Raw genomic sequence first — 21,342 nt, forward strand, 5'->3', positions numbered from 1 at the left:
CGGGGTAGTTGGGCTTCTTACATGGCTGCTGGCTTCTACCAGAGTGAGCTTTGTGAGACACGGGCAGAAGCTGCAAGGCCTTAGTCTTGGAAGTCACTCAGTGTCATTTCAACTTTATGCTGTTGATCAAAAGCAAGTCATAAAAATAACTCAGATTCAAGGGGAAGTGACTACACAGGGTCGCAAACATTGGGAGATGTGGAGGTGTGTGTGTGTGTGTGTGTGTGTGTGTGTGTGTGTGTGTGTGTAATTTGTTTTAATGGGCATGTATTTCAGAAAATGTCTTCAAATGCTTATTGGCTATTTATAACTTATGAAGTTAATTCTCAAGTTGCTATGAATGCTTCTTATTTGCTGCAGGAAAATCCTGAAGAAGGAAGGGCCAGTATTTACAAATCAGTGATCATCAATACTTCTAAGGAGATGATGTGCTTCAGTGACTACCCCATCCCAGATCATTATCCTAACTTCATGCACAACTCCCAGGTCATGGAGTATTTCAGGATGTATGCCAAAGAATTTGATCTTCTGAAGTATATTCAATTCAAGGTAGGGAATTTTGTGGGCATCTTTGTGTTTGAAGTTGTTTGTCAAGTAAATGAATAATATGGCTTCATTTGCTGGTGCTTACATCTAAGGATTGGCTGGATATGTATTTATATCTATCCTATCCAGGCAAAGACTCCATTCTTTGTCCTCTCTTACCTAAAAAATACTTATGGCGAAGTCTCTCTTTCATATATTTTGTCTGCAGACACAGGAATCCACCGCCAGAGTGTTTTCTTTGCCTTTATTTACACTATTGATTGCAATAAAACAGATGAGGTAAAATGTTTTCCCAGTTATAGAATGGACTGATAGGTACAGGAACTTTAAAACCTTCTGGTTGCACAACTTGTCCACTACTGCTTAGTCTTTTCATACTTTCTTAATTTCCAATATGTTGTTTTATGTGATCACAATAACTCTGTGAAGTAGTCATTGGGAAATTACTGAGGAAGTAAAGGAGCTAACTGGTGTACAGGGAAGAACATTGAATTGGGGAACAAAAACCTGAATTCTGGTCCTTTCTCTACCACTAATTAACTTGTGACCTTAGACAAGTAAGTTCCCCAACTTCAATTTCTCTTAATTTCCTTGTTTGTAAAATTAGATGATTGTATTAGATTACTTCAATACTTCCTTCTTACTCTAAAGTCTTCTATGATTTTTCTATAGTTTCTAACAGTAGCTATAAAGTAATAGATGTTTCTGACAGCTGGCAAAAAGCCCTAATTTTCCACCTTCTGATCATTCTGCTAAATTATGCCTTTTTCTGCTTAACCACAACAATAAAATGATAACATTTGGTAACAATTTTCAAAGTAAGTCATTTATAGCCCAGTGGTGCTTCTCTTCACTTGTTTAAACAACACTTAACAATTTTCTTACTGTACTAAGCAGTGAAGATGCAAAGACAAAAAAAAAATCAATAACTTCACAGTCTAACATTACAGAATAATGAAGAAAATTTTTATTATAAATATAATTAATAAATAAAATGAATTACAGGGTGATAAGTGCTATAGAGATCTATACATTGATACATTGCAGCTCAGAGGAGGATGTTTAACCCATCAGGACAAGAGGCATCAGTTTCCAGGGAGGTTTTCTTAGAAGAGATAATGTTCAAGCTGAGTCTTGAAGGCTGAGTAGGAGTCTGCCAAATGAGGAAGGAATAAAAGGGTGATCCTGGCAAAGGTACCAGCCAGTGTCAAAGTAAGAACATGATAGAGAGGAACTATAAACAGTGTGGGATGGCTAAGGTATACAGGGGTGGTGTCTGTATTAGTCCATCAAGATGTTATGGTCATAGGCCTAGAAGAAGCCAGTGTCAAAGTAAGAACATGATAGAGAGGAACTATAAACAGTGTGGGATGGCTAAGGTGTACAGGGGTGGTGTCTGTATTAGTCCATCAAGATGTTATGGTCATAGGCCTAGAAGAATATAGAAATATATTCTTGGTGTTTCCTTAGACTGGGTAAAGTAAACCATATTTATTATTTATTTATTTTTTTAAAAAGCTAAAAATTATACCATTGACTATCTCATCTCACAGCCTCATTCTTTATAGTTACTTGCAAATGGGCATTTATAGGATCCAAGGAGAGATTCATTTAAATAAAATGAAAGCCACTGAGATGTTTTTCTACTGTACCAGAAAAGGGAGCCCTATAGCTCAGTCACATGTTTAGGGCTAGCCAGTGAGAACAGGACTTTGGGTAGAAGACACCAGAGGGCTTGAGATGTGTACAGGTCAGGCGAGGAATAGGCATTTAGTGCATGGAGTGTCATAGAAGCACAGGAGAAGCCCAAGCTTCTCAGATATTGCAATATGTTAGGGCATGGACCAAGAGACCTAGTAATTTGCACTTTTCTAGAAGCAGAGAAGGTACAACATTAGCCTTCCAGCTCTGTTTTATTTTTATTTTATTCAGTTGTCTCATATGAGTTTTCTCATTTTGACCATAGCCCCAAACAAAACAGTTCTTATTTGTAGAGTATGAAAATCAAATATCACTGCATGGACTCTATTGTGTGATGGGGCCTGTGATATGAGCCCTTTGTGAAACATTCTGCAAGGAGAGTCATGTCAGGGAAGATGCTCACTGTATAGACTGTGGATACAGTCCCCCATGGCTATTACTTTCCTTTTCAGACCACTGTGTGCAGTGTGAAGAAGCGGCCTGATTTCTCTACTTCAGGCCAATGGGAGGTAGTCACTGAGTGTGAAGGGAAGAAGGAGGTGGGTGTCTTCAATGGAGTCATGGTTTGCACCGGCCATCACACCAATGCTTACCTACCCCTGGATAGTTTCCCTGGTGAGTAACCTACTGGGAAAGAAGACCCTTGAGCCATGTTTGTAACCTAACCTCTGGGAAATGAGAGTCTGAGCGATTTCTACTTTGGGATGAAATAAGGCTTACCCAATTCTTCATGTTCCTCCTGAAACATTTTGGGGTAACTTGTAACATTGCCATTTTAGGGGTAGAGATAATGGTAACTTTGGAGATTAGAGGAAGATTAGAGGTCTATTTAATTTTATAATCACTTCAGTTTTTCTAAGGATCAAAAGAAATAATGTGGAGTTCTTGATCAGCATTAGGTTGAATGAGGAATTTTCCAGCAATCAAGGAAATTGAAATATTGGGTTTCTAAGGAAGAAATGAAAGCTGGAAGAATTTAATTTCAGTCTTTGGCCTGAATTTTCACTTTGAAAAATAAATGATACCATGTATATACTCTAGACTATTTAAAAACACATATACTCTAATTGAAATGAGAGTAGGCATTTAAGGGGATGAAAAGACAAACGAGAATGGAGGTTTTCTGAGGCAGTTTGGATTTGTGAGTCTACAAATCCAAAATACAAATAGATCCTAAGTTAAGCAAACTACTTATGATAAGGAAATCACAAGGTTCTGCTCTGAGGCTATGGGAAAAGAAAATTGGCAGAAATATTCAGAAAGGCAAGAGACTATCTAAGTAAAGGAAGACCATATGTAGAATATACACTTAAACTTTAAACTCTGCAAAGACACCAAGTGATTTGACAAATTATATCCATTATATAAACCATCACCCAATAATTATTTTCCCTTCTCTTTCAGGGATCGAGAAGTTCAAAGGACAGTACTTGCACAGTCGAGACTATAAGAACCCAGAGGGATTCACTGGAAAGAGAGTCATTATAATTGGCATTGGGAATTCTGGAGGGGACCTGGCTGTAGAGATTAGCCACACAGCCAAGCAGGTTTGAATCAGTAAATTATTTTCTTTGCTTCACTCTAGCTTCATCCTTATCCAGGAGCTGCAGGTGGACCCAGCAGAAAGTATGGATGTTTGCACATAGCCCATCAGTGCCCTTGGCAAACGTTTCATTGCCTCAGTTTGACAACATTATGATTGATGCTAATGGAGAAGCCACAGTTACTAGTTAGGGCTCCTTAGCATGAGGCTAAGGAATGAGTTCCTGACCACAGACTGTGCTCATAATCCCAATCAGCCATTTTCTCAGAGTGTGCCTCTGGCTTTGATCAAGACCTAGAACAGTTGACCCTTGAACAATATAGTTTTGAACCTTAAGGGAACCCGCATAAACAGAGGGCCACCTTTGTGTATGCAACCACAGACTGTGCTCATAATCCCAATCAGCCATTTTCTCAGAGTGTGCCTCTGGCTTTGATGAAGACCTAGAACAGTTGACCCTTGAACAATATAGTTTTGAACCTTAAGGGAACCCGCATTAACAGAGGGCCACCTTTGTGTATGCGTGGGTTTCATAGGGCCAACTACTTAAGAACTTAAGCACTTAGCTGCTTAAGTTACTTAACTACTTAAGTAGTGATGTGGGGAAAGTTATACCTAGATTTTCAACTGCATGGGAAGTAGGTGCCCCTACTTTCCCCTCCCCTCCCCCTCTAGGTTGTTCAAGGGTCAACTGTAATTGCTGGGAGAGGTTGTTCCAATGCAGTATTCAGAGCGTGCATTTTCTGTTGCCCAGCAGAAGTGCCATGTTCCTATGTAACAGAAAGCACGCTGTGGTTATTGAAAATTTTCATTCATAGGATGGTGGGTGAATTTTCCTTCTCACTCCCCAAATGGAAAAAAGAAGCAATCTGATCTCTCCAAGGACAACATGGATATCAGTATAAAAAGCATCCACACTGTGGCACATGCAAGCATCTTGCCCCAGCCTTTGCGTACAGTTAGGTAGCACGGAGTGGCATTTGCTCTAAAGCAATTTATCTCTTTGGCTTTTCATTTTGTTTGTTTTGGTTTTTGTATCATAGATTTTCACCTGGCAGGGAAGTATCTTCACTATAAATTCTGAAAAAAGACATATTATTATATTTTATTATTCCTGTCTTCATTGAATCATAACTTTATTGGCAATAGGTAGAAGCCTGGTTGTTCTTCAGTAACTTTAATTAAGCTGTGCTTCTCCACAATATGCTTCAAATTATTACTGTCTTTTTAAATGGAAGTGTGATGCTACAACTTTGTTAAATGACCCTTAAACTTTTTGCTTTATACATTACATTGTATTTATAAGAAGTTTTTTGTAAATCAGCATTTTTAAATGGACTTATAAATTTCAGTGTATTAAGGAAATTTTGGTATAATTCTTGTGGTATAATGCTTTTGTGAAAAGAAAACATCCCTTTCTTACAAGATTAATTTCATACGAGATTATATTGGTTACACAATCTTCCTTAATTTTTTTCTTATAAATCCAGATTTTAAATATGTTTGCTTAAAACAAGGTATAGATGGAAAACTGAAATAAGAAATATGACAGCCATTAAACATTTCTTAAGTGTTTATTATACACCACACCTTTTACAAAAACACTATTTATTTATTTATTTATTTATTTATTTATTTTTTTGAGGTATAGATGGAAAACTGAAATAAGAAATATGACAGCCATTAAACATTTCTTAAGTGTTTACTATACACCACACCTTTTACAAAAACACTATTTAATTCTCACAACAGCCTTGTGATGTGTGTATTATTGTCACTATTTTATAAATAAAAACTATTTAATTCTCACAACAGCCTTGTGATGTGTGTATTATTGTCACTATTTTATAAATAAAAACCTTTTAATTAAGGTTCTGAGCTTTTACATTACTTGTCAAAAGTTATATAGCCTGCACACAAAACCATATGATTCCTTAGACTGTGCATACTCTTTCAATTGTGATATGTAAAAGTACTTAATTATTGTAGTGCTTAAAGTCACCATCAGTGAGAATATATGTGTGAAGTAAAGATTTATCCTTCTGTAGACAGGTAATCTTTTTACATGAGAGCTTAGGTAAAAGACCATGAAGCAATGTGCTTTTATATCTTGCAGCTCTGGAAACCATCCCAGATAGTTTTGTAGTAAAAAAAAGTGATACTTTTGTCAAGTAATTGAATATCAAATTTTTATCAGATCTGGACATGTACTTTAGCCAGCAAAGGACACAGAAAGACTGACCAGCTTCCTATTGTTGTACTAGCAATCTTAATTTTTCTCCCATCAAATAATCAGTGGAACATTTCTCAAGCACAGGCTTTGGAGTCAGTCGGACATGGGTTGGAAATTCAGCTCTGCCACTTATTACCTGTATGATCTCAGGCAAGTTATTCATCCTCTCCATGCCTCTCATCCATAAAACGGGGATAATAATACCTTCCTCAAGAGGTTTTTGTGTTGATTAAATAAAAGTATAGATAAAGGACCTAGCACAGTAACTTACAGGTCATGAATCTCAACAAATGGAAGTGATGATGCTGTGCTAGGGAGACTAAAAGATGTGCAGGTTATACCTCCCACCCTTGAGAAGACATATTGGAAGGGACATTAAGAGTGTAGAAAGTTTAATATTGATATAAATGATAAATAATAGAGTATTTTGTAGTGATACAAACAATATCAATGGCCAAAAGCCTGAGGGTTTTGGATTAAATGATCTCCAGTTGCTTTCAGCTTTACCATTTCATACTTTTTAACAAGTTTTACAGGTGATAAGTGCTAGAGAAGTTCAGAGAATGGAGAGAAAATTGTCAGCCTGAATAGTCAGTGGTGTCTTCATGGAGGAGGAAGACTTGATCTGGATCTTAAAAATGAATAGGCTTTGGAGAATTAAGAAGAGGGCTTTTCAGGAAGGCATAATGGCATTAAACAAATACAGTGGTGGATCAGTGCAAGACATGTTCTTGGAAAGTGAATACACCAATTTCATTGTAAACTTAGTGTTTGGGAAGGAAAACTGCAGGAAATGAAAAAAAATCATGCAGGTACTAAAAAGCCTGACTAATGAGTTTGAACTTAATCTTGAAGAAAATGGGGTTATTTTTGAAGGTTTATGAACCAGAGTGACAAAAGTAAACAATTTCTCCCATGCTCCAGGTTTTCCTTAGCACCAGGAGAGGGACTTGGATTCTGAATCGTGTGGGGGACTATGGATATCCTTTTGATGTGTTGTTCAATTCTCGACTTAAGTATTTTGTGACGAAGATTTGTAATCAATCATTATTAAACACATTTTTGGAAAGAAAGATGAACCAAAGGTTTGACCATGAAATGTTTGGCCTGAAGCCTAAACACAGGTATGTTCCCAGGATGGGAGCGGGGTGGTAATGGCCAAAGTACAAGGATAAGGATGATTCACACAGGCTAAAGTAGAGGTACCTCTGCCCATACGTTATGAAAACCTTGTCCTCCACAGAAGTCCAAGATCTACAGGTTTGCAGTCTCTGATTCTCCTTGGCATTAAAAATTTTCCCGTTTCCCCAAGTATCAGTTCTTTTTACATGATGCCCAATAACAACAACAACAAAATGGTAGCAGAGGGCAGTGCATCATTTGTTCATTCATCCAACAAACACTGAGCCCTGTTATAAGCCAGGCATCATAGTGGGCGTGAGATAGAGAGGAAAGACATAATAGCAATACTAATACGAATAATAGCATCTTACCTTTTGGAGGCTTTCTATAAGACAACCACAATGCTAAATAAGTTATATGCATTATCTCATATGATCCTCTGAACAGCCCTATAGGTTAGTACTGTTTATCCTCATATTACAGATATAAAACTTGAGACTCAGAGAAACTAAGTAAGTGGACCAAGATCAACATTAATAAATGGCAGAGTTGAGAAATGGGTCTTACCTTAAATACTCTAATGAAAAGAAAGACGACAGAATGTGATGAAGAAATACATTGAATGCTATGAGAGTATAAAGGATGGTCACATAGCCAGGGTGGTAGATTGTGAAAGCATTTCTAGAGATTGACTTTAAATATTTTCTTCTCTCCAATTTTTTATTTTTGAAAATGTTCAGTTCTACAGAAAAGTTGCAAAATAATACAATGAGCACCTATTTTCCTTTTACCTGGTTCACCTATTAACAGTTGCTGTATTTGCTCTCTCTCTCTCCCCCTCTATGAAGATAGATCCACACATATGAGGGTATTTCAGACAGTTCATGGAAAAATAGAATTGAAAGATAATACAAATCTGTCCATGAACTTTTTGAAGTACCTTCGTATATAACATACATACATACATAAGTTCATTGTTTTCCTGAACCATTTGAGAGTGAGTTGAAGTCATTAAGGCACTTTACCCTAAATACTTCAGCATATTTGCCTAAGGAACGGGATATTCTCCTACATAACCATAAAACAGTTATCACACTTGGGAAACTTAACTTAATTAGATAAAATACATTATCTAATACACTGACATATTAAAATTTCCCCAGTTGTTCAAATAATATTCTTTATAGCTTTTTTTTTTTTTTTTTTAAATCCAGGATCCTGTCAGGTGTCAATCACACCATGGCATTTGGTTATTGTGTCTCTTTAATATTTCTAAGTTGGAAATAATTCTCTATTCTTTTTTTTTTTTAAAGAATCCAAGGCATTTTTCTGTAGAAAGTCTCTAAATTTGGACTTGTGTAGTTGTTTTTCCTTTATTATATTCTGGTTAAATAATTTTGGGACATCTATCACATAGGTGACGTTGTATCTTCTTGGTGGATCACATTAGGAGCCACATGTCAGTTTATCCCATAGAAATTATGCTAAATTTGATCACTCAGATAAGGTGGTATGCACTGGGTTTCTCCATTATAAAGATATTTTTCCCTTTGAAATTAATCAGTGGGGTAATATTTGGAGACTGTATTCCCCAGCAACCTTTCACCCAATTATTTTAGCATGCATATCTTGGGTGGTTGCAAAATAAATTAAGGCTATATGGAATAAAAGGAGATAGCCAAATAAATAGGGTAGGGGAGCAGCATTCTAATTTTAAGTATAAAGTCTTTGAACAGCAAAAAATACATTATGCTCTGGGACCTGCACATAATCTGGTATGGCTGGACTATATGGCAAAGGTGAAAGAGTGGCTGAATACTTCTTCAGGTTCACTGGGCATGAAAACCTTTGTATGCTCTGCTAAACAAAAAGTTTAGAATGAAGACAGTCCAAAGCCATTGAAAGGTTTTAAGTGAGTGACATAATAATAAACACATTTTAGAATGACCATTCTGAAAATGGTGTGGAGGGAGGATGAAACAGGAAGCCTTGAAGAAAACTGTAATGGTCCGAGTGAGACAGGGAATAGATTAAAAAAAAAAACTATTCTGGGGATGTTAAGGAGAGAAAGAAAAAAGGGTTGGTGACCAGATATGAGGCTCACAGTTTTGTGGCTTGGGCAACTATGGTGGTACTGTTAGTGAAAAGGAGTAGCTTTGGAGAGAAAGATGAAATCGTAAGGTTGAAATGCAGAACAGAATCTACCTAAAGGTTGGAGTCAAAGCATAACTAAATACAACAAACCAGTAATAATCGTTTGAACATATAATATTCCTCAGGCTAGGTAAGTTCTATCTGAGGATGATTGGCTGAGGATTGTCAGAACTTATTAACTTAGGATTCAGGATTCAGGAATTAATACAGTTTTTTAGAAAGATCCAAGACACTGAAAACCTGCTATTTTTTTTTTTTTCACCCTTATCCTATGCCATCCCTAGGAAATACTACTTAACGGGCCCAAAGTATCCCAAGAAGTTCATAGAAATCTATTTTGATATAAATTTTAAAATTCTAGGCTGTGTAACATTGGGCAGGTCACTTAACTTCTGTAGGCCTCAGGTTCCTCATCTATAAAACCTGGATAATTACACCTGTCCTGCCTCTTTCATGGAGTCCGTAGGAGAGTCAAATAGTTAATGCACGTAAAAGCAATTTATAAACTGTAAATTGCCACAGACATGTAATTTATTACCCAGTTTGGAATGATGTTCTAAGTCTAGCTCTTGGGCCTTTGAAACTGGAAATGATGTTGATAGTTTAGTTCTGCCAGACTTGATATTTGGATAGAAACCATCGCCTGTGGCCTTATCATGTCACAGAACATTATTGTTAGTGGAGAAATCATCCATGCACTCCTCAAATAAAATTCTTTCTTCACTCCTCCAACACCTTCCCTTTCAATGCCATCCAGGGTCCAACATCTGCTCTGACACCCTGATCTGCGCCAAGCTGATGTAAATTAGACGTTTCATGAATTTCATAGATAGACCAAGGGGGAAACCACTGGTATATTGTTTAACTACCTCCATCAAAGCATAATTTTACTTAGTTGGTACTTATTTTTCTCTTTCACCCTCTCAAAATCACTCTTATTTCTCCTTCTCTTGGTCTTTATCACAACTCACAGAGTTCTAGGTCAGCATCCAATGGTAAATGATGACCTCCCAAATCGAATAATTTCTGGCCTGGTGAAGGTGAAAGGAAACGTGAAGGAATTCACAGAGACAGCTGCCATATTCGAGGATGGCTCCAGGGAGGATGACATTGATGTTGTTATCTTTGCCACAGGCTATACCTTTGCCTTTCCTTTTCTTGAAGATTCTGTCAAAGTAGTAAAAAACAAGGTATCCCTGTATAAAAAGGTCTTCCCCCCTAACCTGGAAAGGCCAACTCTTGCCATCATAGGCTTGATTCAGCCCTTGGGAGCCATTATGCCCATTGCAGAGCTCCAAGGACGCTGGGCCACTCAAGTATTTAAAGGTAAGTGACCATGGAAACTGACTACTTAATTACTTGGTGGTATATTTATTTCTATTTATGTTTTTGCTTTTAAATAGCTAGGGACAGTCTGTATGATGATAAGAGTGCCTAGTACAAAGTTAGAACTGGAAAATTTATTTTTGAGTGAGTCTAGTCATTTATAACCATGGACATACATCAGAATCACTGGGGAAATGTTTCCAAATTAGGCATGCTTTGATCCCATCCATCGTAATGCTGATTTAGTAAGTCTGAAGTGGGATGGAGCAGGCATACGATCTTTGAGAAAAATGTTCTTCAGGTGATTCTAGTGTGCACTCCAGATTAGAGTCCACTCATCTAGCTTTTAAAAACTGGTATATATTTGTGAAGTAAAAGAATTTCATCTTTTTTCAAAACAGAGAAAGTCAAAAATAGAAATAGTAATGACTCAATTTCAGCCAAAAATTAAGACCTGGTTGAAGACTAGTCCAGAATGTAGAATGTGCAACTTCTCAAGTCCTCACTTCCCCCCATATCAATCCTTTTCAGTTTTGTCTAGGAATACATAAGAAAAAAACTTTGGGATTTGGGATAGTAGGCTCAGTATGAGTCAGCAGAATGATAGAGCATCCAAAAGGCTTAATTAAATGTAACCTCATTAAAAACTTTTTTTTTTTTTTTGACCGGTAAGGGGAGTGTAACCCTTGGCTTGGTGTCGCCCACACCGCGCTCAGCCAGTGAGTGCACCGGTCATGCCTATATAGGATCCGAACCCGCAGCGGGAGCGTCGCTGAGCTCCCAGTGCCGCACTCTCCCGAGTGTGCCATGGGGCCGGCCCCTCATTAAAAACTTTTAACGTCCTAAAATATTACAGTTCTTCTCTACACTGGTCAGACCACATCCAGAGACATATTTTTAAAATGAAGCTGAAGTGCATTAAACAAGGGGAGAGATAAGAATGGCTTAAGGGATTTGAAAACATACCATTTGGAGTAAAACTGAAGGAGCTAGAGAGCATTAGCCTGGAGAAAATAAAATTTGGGGGAGAAATGAGATATATTTGAAGAGATGGCCCATGGTACAAGGATTAGATTTACTTGATATAGTTTCGAAGGATCAAACCAGAACCAAGGAGTGAAATCTTGAGGGTTGTACAATATCAGCTTAATATTGAAACAAAACCCCAAAACCGTTTTATCCTATCAGCCAGTGCCATTTCAAGATGGAATGGACTGCCTCTGGAATCCAAGCAGAATAGGAAAAAAATGCCAAATGGCTGGATGATCATTTGTTCAGGGAGGTAGAATAGATTCAAGCCTGACAATATAGAAAAACCAAAGGACCTAAAGAAGAAATTCCTTGATTCTATAGTAGTTATAATAAAGTTTGCCATCATTATTAATGTTTAATTAAAACTATTCAGATTTCTTGTTGAAATTACTGCCTTCTCTTCCCTAGTGAAGATGTTCATGTTAGCAGAGAGAGGAAAAGAAAGCAATAGTGTTAAGAGTCGGTAGATCAAGATCTTTCTAAATTTCCCCAAATTTCTATCATTTCTCAATTCTTTTTAGTCTTATCCAATAGATCATGTACTACTTGAGAGCACTGGACCAGCAACCAAATGCAAGTAACCCATTAGATTGTCTAAAATCTAGTCTTACTAAATAGATCTGTTAATTGGGTCAATTAAGTAAGGGGAGAAAGGTTCACTAAAACAGACCACAGTATTCCAGTTTAAGCAACTGGCACTCTTCCAGTACCAAGTGAACGGTTGAGGGGAATAGGGAAAATGAGTATTTGGAAGAGTATGCATTATGGCTATGGGATTAGGGGATATTAGGGAGAATATGCAAAAAGCCCAGCTTCCTATGCTAGCAGATGCCTAGTGCTAATTGCTCCAGCTTTCTTCTAACACTTGGAAGGAAGAAATCTTCAGAAGAATCCGTATAACTTTACCAAACTTCCAAAAGGAACTCTGCATTTTTTTGTTCTGTCCATGGCCTGCCTATCTACTTACCTAATTCTTGCCTTTCTCATCCCTGAATTCTACCTTCCTGTGACAATTTTAAACCCTTAGGATTAGCTAGTTTCTCCCATTCTTTTATGCCCACCCAACTCAGCCTGTCCCCTTTCCTGGCCTGTCCTTCCCCTATCAAGCCCCATTTTCCATTTTCTGTTCTCCAGAAGTATTGTTCTCTCATCAGGAAAATATTCCACCCTTTTCTAGAACATCAAACCTACTTCTTTGCCTTGTTTTTCTTTGCTCTTTTGCAGCCCTTGGGGGTATCCTACTTTCATTCAGCAGCTTTCTTTCCTTGAAAATCATGTCAACTTATACCAATTCTCTGGATCATAAGAAGACATTATGTCACAGTGTGGCATTCAAATTCCTATACAAATTGGATACAACCTGCGTTTTCAGGGCAATGTTTCACTATTTTTTACCATACATCCTACAGTCTTCTAGATGCACTGGATGACTTACCCATTAAACAGCAAACACAGCAGGTACCCCTGGACCCTGTGCCTTTGCTTCCGCTGTTCACTCTTCTTAGTACACCCTCCCTTTACTTCCTATTTGTATAGAAAAAGCCTATGCATGTTTCCTCTCTCCTTTAGTAGTATATTGAAATCTCTTTAAATGAAGCAATCATGTTTGTTTGCCTTTGTATTCCAAGCCTAAACCAGCACCTAGCATGTAGGTGGTATCTAATAAATGTTTGTTCAAATGAATAGCAGTTAAGTCTTGAGGCAAATAAAGTTCTAAACTCTGTACTGAAGTACAAATTTCTTACCTGAGGATCTCAGCTTGTGAACTACCTTAGCCAATTTCCAGTCATGTTAAAAAGCTGGACTGGAGTGGAAGAGCACAATGGCAGCTATCTCTCTTTTCTCTTGTAATATATCTTTACACTGAAATGTGCAGAGGCAAGTCAGGATTACAGAAAGTAAGGATTACACAATGTAACCTGCCTTAGACCTGAGAGCAGACTGGAAGGCCTACAATCATAGAAGTATAATTCAGGCTCTCTTCCTTCCCATCCTGTTTTGAAACCCTGGGAAAAACCTCTGAACTTCAGTTTCTCACTGTTCAACAACAGTCTTCAGCTTACATTTACAGGCCTCTTAGTATGTACCAGGTCCTCTGGTAGGTGCTGGAGATGCAAATATGCCCAAACAGAAAATCCCTATTTTTATGGAACTCAGAGTCAAGCAAGGAAGACAGACAAGTAAACAGACATTTAATGTGTTCATTCATTCAGCAGATATTTACTGTATCATAAACAGGTGCTCCAATAGCAATGCAAAGAGCTGCTATGGGAGTAGTGGACAATAAGTACCCAATTCCTCCTACAACTGCATAAGAGTTTACTAAAGAACGGGCCGGCCTGGTGGCGCACTGCTACAGTGTGCCGCTTGGGAAGCGCGGCGGAGCTCCCGCCGAGGGTTCGGATCCCACATACAGACCGGCCGCTCACTGGCTGAGCGAGGTGCGGGAGCAACACCGAGGGTTGCGATCCCGTAGCCGGTCCCAGTCCGGTACGAGCGCAACACTGAGGGTTGCGATCCGTTGCCGGTCACGAAAAAAGACAAAAAGGAAAAAAAAAAAGAGTTTACTAAAGGACAAGGAAATCTTGACCACAGAGGGAAAAAAATCACTAGTATTTATGCAAAGTTAGAGAAAAATGGCAGAACAAATTGAATTCTGGGGACTACAAATAGTTTAGAATGCTGGAAAGTAAAGTGTTATAGGAATTAAGGAAAATGAAGCTAGAGGTGTTCATAGAAGCAATATCAAGAAAACCTTGGGTGCCATGCAAGAAATTTGCATTTAATGTAGGCAATAGAGAGCCATGGAAGGATTTTAATAGGGAAAGAAGGAGTCAAATCAGATGTGCAATTTAGAAGATGTGTTAGAGAGGAGTGAAATAAGAAGTAGGTCAGTTAAGAGCCTGTGGTAAAAGTCCAAGAAGGACATCATGAAAGCTTTAAACCAAGGTAACCACAATGTACAGAAGCAGGAGGAGACAAACTTGAGTGAAATTTCATGGGTAAATTTGAAAGGATTAGGTAAGAGAATGCATGTTGGGGATGAGAGAAAGAAAAGAATCTGCTCAAGTGCTGTGACCATTAAATTGGAAATATAAGAAGGGAAGCAAGAAATGAAGAAGGGAAATAAGAAATATTATAAAAACAATAATGTGTCTAAACAAAGAAACACTGCAAGAACAGAGTTAAGAGAGAACTGCACCAAGGGTACATTTTTTCTATTTGTCTGTCTATCTCATCTGTATTTTTCTTTTTTTTTTTTTTAAATGGATTGGCTGCCTCTCACAGCCAAGAAATAGATTTCTTCCTCTGTACTGTTTCTAGCTAACTGAAGTAAAATTGATGATTGTACTGTGAGAAGTAATTTGGAAATCAACACTCAAAATATGTTTCTTGAGCATCCTAAGAGACCTGTGATTAATCTCAAATGAAGCATTTCAGTGTTTCCTCATTATATATGAATACAAGTAATAATTCCCATGCCTAAAATGAGAAAACATATAGAAAGACACAGAAGGCTATTGCTGAGTGTTGAATTTCTGAGTTCCATATTTTAAGAGGGACACACCAATATAGTTGCCAGAATGTTCCCAGAGAAGGGCAACCAAGATGGCAGAGAATGTGAAACATGTTATATAGGAAACGTGTGCTGTTTAGACTGAAAACAAGAAGACTTAATGGAGTTATGAAGTTGTTTTCAATGTTTTCAAATATTTCAAGGGCTGTCATATGTTAAGATTAAACTCTGTGGCTCCAGAGGGCAGAGCTAGGTCCAATGCTGCAACTTGCATAGAGGCAGATTTGTTCCAGCAACTAGAGCAGCCAAGTATCATCTCCTCAGAAAGTAACAGATCCCTATGACTAGAGATGTTTAAGGAGGAGTGAGAGAACCACTTGATTAGAGTATTTGTAAAGAGAAGGCTTGTATTAGGTAAAATATATTCCCATTCCAAATTTCCGTATTCGAGAATTTTGTGGAGAAACACCTTGAAGTACTTGATTAGAGTATTTGTAAAGAGAAGGCTTGTATTAGGTAAAATATATTCCCATTCCAAACTTCCGTATTTGAGAATTTTGTGGAGAAACACCTTGAAGTGTGGCTGAAATTTTCTTTTTTTTTTTTTCGCAACCAAGATGGCAGAGAATGTGAAACATGTTATATAGGAAACGTGTGCTGTTTAGACTGAAAACAAGAAGACTTAATGGAGTTATGAAGTTGTTTTCAATGTTTTCAAATATTTCAAGGGCTGTCATATGTTAAGATTAAACTCTGTGGCTCCAGAGGGCAGAGCTAGGTCCAATGCTGCAACTTGCATAGAGGCAGATTTGTTCCAGCAACTAGAGCAGCCAAGTATCATCTCCTCAGAAAGTAACAGATCCCTATGACTAGAGATGTTTAAGGAGGAGTGAGAGAACCACTTGATTAGAGTATTTGTAAAGAGAAGGCTTGTATTAGGTAAAATATATTCCCATTCCAAATTTCCGTATTCGAGAATTTTGTGGAGAAACACCTTGAAGTGTGGCTGAAATTTTCTACATGGCATAGTGCCTAGATATCTGGGCATAAAACTAATTGCTTAAAGCTTAGAGTTGTTTATATTGACTTATACTATTCTACCTTTATCTAGCCATGTCTTAGGTGTTAAACTCCTACTACTGGAACTGTTTGTACATTGGTGCTTAAATTTATCTGTCAAGATTGTATGTTACGAGTTACCCTTAGCCTTACTCCCCACTCTTACCAAATAAAAAAGTTTAGAAGGTGAAGCTTATCTTCCATAGACTTAAAATGAGGCTTGAAATGTGATTGAGATTGTGATTTTACTTCGTTCTCTCTCTGTGATATAAAACCTCTTTGATATCAAGAGTACAAGTGCCACTGTTTTCCCCCACTCCCCTGCCCTTTTACTTTGTATCACATTTTCCATATACTTTTAAGCCATTTATCATTTTCTCATGTACATACATACATACTTCCCAATTGAAAGACTATGTATGTTAGAGAGGAGAGGAGGCAGGTATTGGTTAGAAGGCAGAGTAGGAAAAATATCTTCCAAAGACAAAGTAAACTGGAGTAAGCTGTGATGTTAATGTCATTATATTGTGGTGGTGGTACAGTAAGGTGATCAAGTGAATTGTAACATCCTTGAGTACAGAAAACTATCCTGTATTTCTTTGAATTCTCTATAGCATAGTAATTGTTAATGGGATTATTATTTCTACTGAGGTAATTTTACATTTAAAATTTAAATTTTTCTCTTTAGGACTAAAGACTTTGCCCTCAAAAAGTAAAATGATGGCAGAAATAACTAAGGCTCAAGAGCAAATGGAAAAAAGGTAAAAAATTCCTCAGGAAGGTATATGGTTCCTTTTTCTACTTAATTTCTTAATAAGAGTAATATGGTACTATCTTTAGCTTCCTTGTGTGTTTTTTAATTGAAACATAACTGATTGTACATATCTGTGGGGTTCTACATTGAATATCAATTCCTGTGTGCAATATGTGATGCTCAAATCAGGATAATTAGTATCCCGGTGTTAATTTAAGGATTTAGATTATATTTTGAAGGAAAAAGGAATTTAATGTAGTTTGGGACAGTAGAATGGAGAAATAGCACCAGTAGTTTGACTATGGATCGGAAAGGAGAGAAAAGCCCAAGAAAAGTGTTTGAAAACCTATGTTTAGGGCTTAAAAGAGATATAGAATAGGAAAAAGCATATGGGGAGAAAATCAGGTGTCCTATTTTTGTGAGGATTACTTGCAGTGCTAGCAGAGCTGCCAGAAGAAGGAAGAGTGACAACGAATTAATGAGAGGTGGATATGGTTGAATCACAAATTTGCAGTGGCCACTTTGCTGGCTGTCATCATGTCACAGCACGCTCAGATCCCAGTGGCTCCTGGTGTGAACAGTGCACATGATTTGGGAAGGGGGTAATATCAGCCAGCTGCTTGGTGCTTTGGTGAACACAATAATTTAGCAATCTGAATTTCAGAATTTGACCTCAATCATTGGATGGTTTTTATTTGGACAAAGTAGAAGTCGATGCTAAGTTCTTAAATTTTCGCAAAAAAAGCCAGAGGCACAATCATTCCAGGCCTAAAAGAGGTGGTTTTCTTCAACTGATTATAATAGCATAACTCTCCCCTATCAGGGAGGAGAACTTTTTATTTAACCCTGCTACCCTTCCCGTGTGATCTCCTATTTTCCTCCTTCCTTTCACTGCCAAACTTCTGCAGTAAATTTTCTACATTATATGCTCTAAATTCTCATCCTTTTCTCCCTCCAAAGCCCCCTGCATTGTAACTTCCATCCTTACTCCTGAAACTGCTCTCTTGAAGATTATTTATGACTTCTTTTTCCTTCCTCTCACTACTGAGTTTGGCACTTTTATTTTTTATTTTTATTTTTAATTTAATTTATTTTATTTTATTTATTGAATCAAAATTGATTATACATATTTTTGGGGTTGAACATTGAGATATGTTGATCAAATCAATATTACTAGCATATATATTGTTACAAATCATAATTATTCTTTATGCCCCTTGTCCAATCTCTCCCCTTCCCCCATTCTTTCCCCCCTGCCCCCTCTAATTACCCTAGATTTCTTCTCTCCTTCTGAAAGAATAATGGTTACTCAGTTAATTGATGCCTAGATGATCTGTCCATTGCTGAGAGGTGTGATCAAGTCCCCCAATATTATCATAGAGCAGACGCTTCTTCTGTCACTCTGAAATGGGCTTTGTGGAGAGAGACATCCTCTTCTTTTCTTTGTCTCTGCTGGTGACTCTCCTTGTGTCAATGGCACTCCAGTGGCTGGCGGACCATCTGTGTGGTGGTTGTGGCGTCTAGCTGCTTTCACGGCAGCCATGGTTATTGTGGTGGCTGTGGTGGGCCACCCACATGGAGGTGATGTTTTTGGCATGCTCCTTGGTGCTGGTGGTGTGCTTGGTTGTGGGGTGTATCTGTTCCCCTTCTCCACGCCTCTGGTCCCTGGTGGGCTCCGAGGACTGGCACCATGTGGCACTTTTAAACATCTCTTCCTTCTTGGAAGAGTGCTTTCTTTCCTTTCTTTTCTGGCACTAAACTATCTTATTTCAATTTTCCTCCTCTCTTTCCTTTGACTTATTTTTGTCTGACCATCTTCTAACTTTGAGCAGTCCCCAAGGATATAATTTAATCTTTATTGAGGGCTGACTGTGTATAAATATTGACTACTTTATATGCCTGAGTTTACTTAATCCTCATAATAATCCTACAAGACAAGGCAGGGACTAGCAAACCTCTTAGTGAAGGTTCCATGAATACTATAGCTCATGATAAATAAATGCACACTTACCAACCCTTGAGCCAACATAATGTTCATAAGAGCAAGCTCTCAAATTCTTTCCCGTCTTATCTTCTCTTCTAAACTCTAATCCCATTTCAGTAAATTCCTACTTGACTATCTACTGGATCCTCTGGAACTCCATCTCAACAGTTCTACCTCAAATTTATTTTCTGTCGTTTTTTCCTGTCCTTGTTTTTGGATTTCTCAATCTCAATTAGCTTGACTTAGCTTTTCTTTTACTTCCTTTCCATCCTACTGTTCTTTCTTTTATTTTCATTATAGAAAGTAAAAAGTGAAAGTTGCCCATTAGCTCTCCAAATCCCACGGACATCATTGTTAACATGTTTTCTAAAAAATCCTTTTAGCTCTTCAAATCTGCACTTGGTATAATCATTCCATCCAGCCCCATTTGAAGGGCCATTTCCTCTTGTGGCATGTCATACTCCTGTGTCCTTTCAGGATTCCAATTTAACATTGGCCTTGGGAAGTCCTTCTCTGTAGACCCCACCACCACTGCCCTCATAAAATAATTGAAAATTACTTGAGAATTTTTGGGGGGTTCTCCCTTTTGGCATGTCATACTCCTGTGTCCTTTCAGGATTCCAATTTAACATTGGCCTTGGGAAGTCCTGCTCTGTAGACCCCACCACCACTGCCCTCATAAAATAATTGAAAATTACTTGAGAATTTTTGGGGGGTTCTCCCTTTCTCATAACATTAGAGTCCTTTGTATCTGGATCTGCTCTATTTGCCTCTCTATATCCAGTTTCCCACAACATGCCTCCTCTTCTGTGGGTAATTTCCACATACGTCCATGCTCATATTCCATGCCCTGCTCTCTGCTTTATTCTTTCACTCTACTATTCACCTGACTTACGCTTTTCTCTTTGCTTTCATATTATCTATATCTTCCACATCCTTCAAGGACCTCACTATTATGGCTTTCTTTTAACTATCCCCTCTCTATATTTCTACTTAGCAGTCTAAAACCACATGATTTACCAAAAGTCTTATATTCTCCCTACTTCATGTACATCTGTCTTAACTCCCCTAGTAGATTATAAGGTCCTTAAGGACAGTGACAAATGTCTTATCTTTCTTCTCTGTTTTCCATAGCACCTAGCTCAATATTGAGCCAATAGCAGACACTCAGAAAGCATTGATTGACTGATTGACTGATTAAATTGTTGAGAGGCCATGACTTCTGTCTTTTCTACTTCAGGTACGTGGACAGCCAACGCCATACCATTCAGGGAGACTATATAGATACCATGGAAGAGATTGCTGATTTGCTGGGGGTCAGGCCCAATCTGCTGTCTGTCGCATTCACTGACCCCAAGTTGGCATTACATTTATTGTTGGGACCCTGTACTCCAATCCAGTATCGTTTGCAGGGCCCCGGAAAGTGGGATGGGGCTCGTAAAGCTATCCTCACCACAGATGATCGGATCAGGAAGCCTTTGAAGACAAGAGTAATTGAAAAAAGTAATTCCACAACTTCAATAATGACAATGGGCAGGTTTATTCTGGCTGTTGTTTTCTTTGCTGTAATTATGGCTTATTTTTAGCTGTCCCATTATCATTGCCATGGCTTACCTTGGAAAGCTTGATCTGGAGATGCCTTCGGAATCTGACAAGATTGAATGACTCTCAGCTTCATATAGAAATCTACTTTTGTCTTTCAAAAGCATTAATCCTCTTTTCTCTTTTTCCTACAGTGAAATCCCAGTTTTTTGTTTGTATTGACTCATCTCCCTTCTTCTCATGACCCATCACTTTTTCCTTCCAGTAATCCCTAGACTGTGAGCTTACATACACTTTTAGTCATCTTTGCATATCCTTAGCAGAGTTCTTGATATCTGCTAAATAAATGCTGGCAGTTGTTATCAAATATTATGGTAGGGAACATAAGTTAGCATCTGTTTAAGAAATGGCTAACTCTGTGTAACTCTTCTTCTGATGAGATTTGTTTTTCTATTAGGAGTTCAATTTTTAAAAAAAATATTATAACCAAATGTATGTATCCTGAGAGATAAGATAAATAATGGTCTTATAGTAGTTGTACGTATCTGTATTAGTCCATTTCTGTTGCTTATAACAAAATATCTGGAACTGGGTAATTTATAAGAAAACAAAATTTATTGCTTACCGGTTTGGAGGCTGGGAAGTCCAAAGTCCAGGGAACACATCTGAGGGTCCTCCTTGGTAGTAACACAGGAATTGCACATGGAAGAAGATGGTGGAACAGGCAGAGAGCTCCTCATGCATTCTCCTTTTAAAACCCCCCAAACTAGGCCCATGATCACCACTAATCCATCAACTTATTACTCAGTGAATGGATTAATACAGTCAC

The 21,342-nt window shown here is 37.9% G+C and overlaps 1 protein-coding gene across 1 annotated transcript; it reads left to right on the plus strand.

The window, feature by feature from the left end:
* Window positions 1–360: 360 nt before the first annotated feature.
* On the plus strand, window positions 361–21,336 carry FMO5 (flavin containing monooxygenase 5; the record flags this gene model as incomplete). The annotated part of the gene is made up of 7 exons (XM_008583027.1): window positions 361–549; window positions 2,700–2,862; window positions 3,652–3,794; window positions 6,948–7,147; window positions 10,273–10,625; window positions 16,922–16,994; window positions 20,212–21,336. Coding segments are annotated over 7 exons (1,467 nt in total), but the record flags the coding sequence as incomplete, so codon positions are not given.
* Between the last annotated feature and the right edge of the window lie 6 nt (window positions 21,337–21,342).

This window comes from Galeopterus variegatus, unplaced genomic scaffold (genome assembly GCF_000696425.1).
Source record: "Galeopterus variegatus unplaced genomic scaffold, G_variegatus-3.0.2 Scaffold2798, whole genome shotgun sequence".
In the NCBI taxonomy this organism is placed as follows: Eukaryota; Metazoa; Chordata; class Mammalia; order Dermoptera; family Cynocephalidae; genus Galeopterus; species Galeopterus variegatus.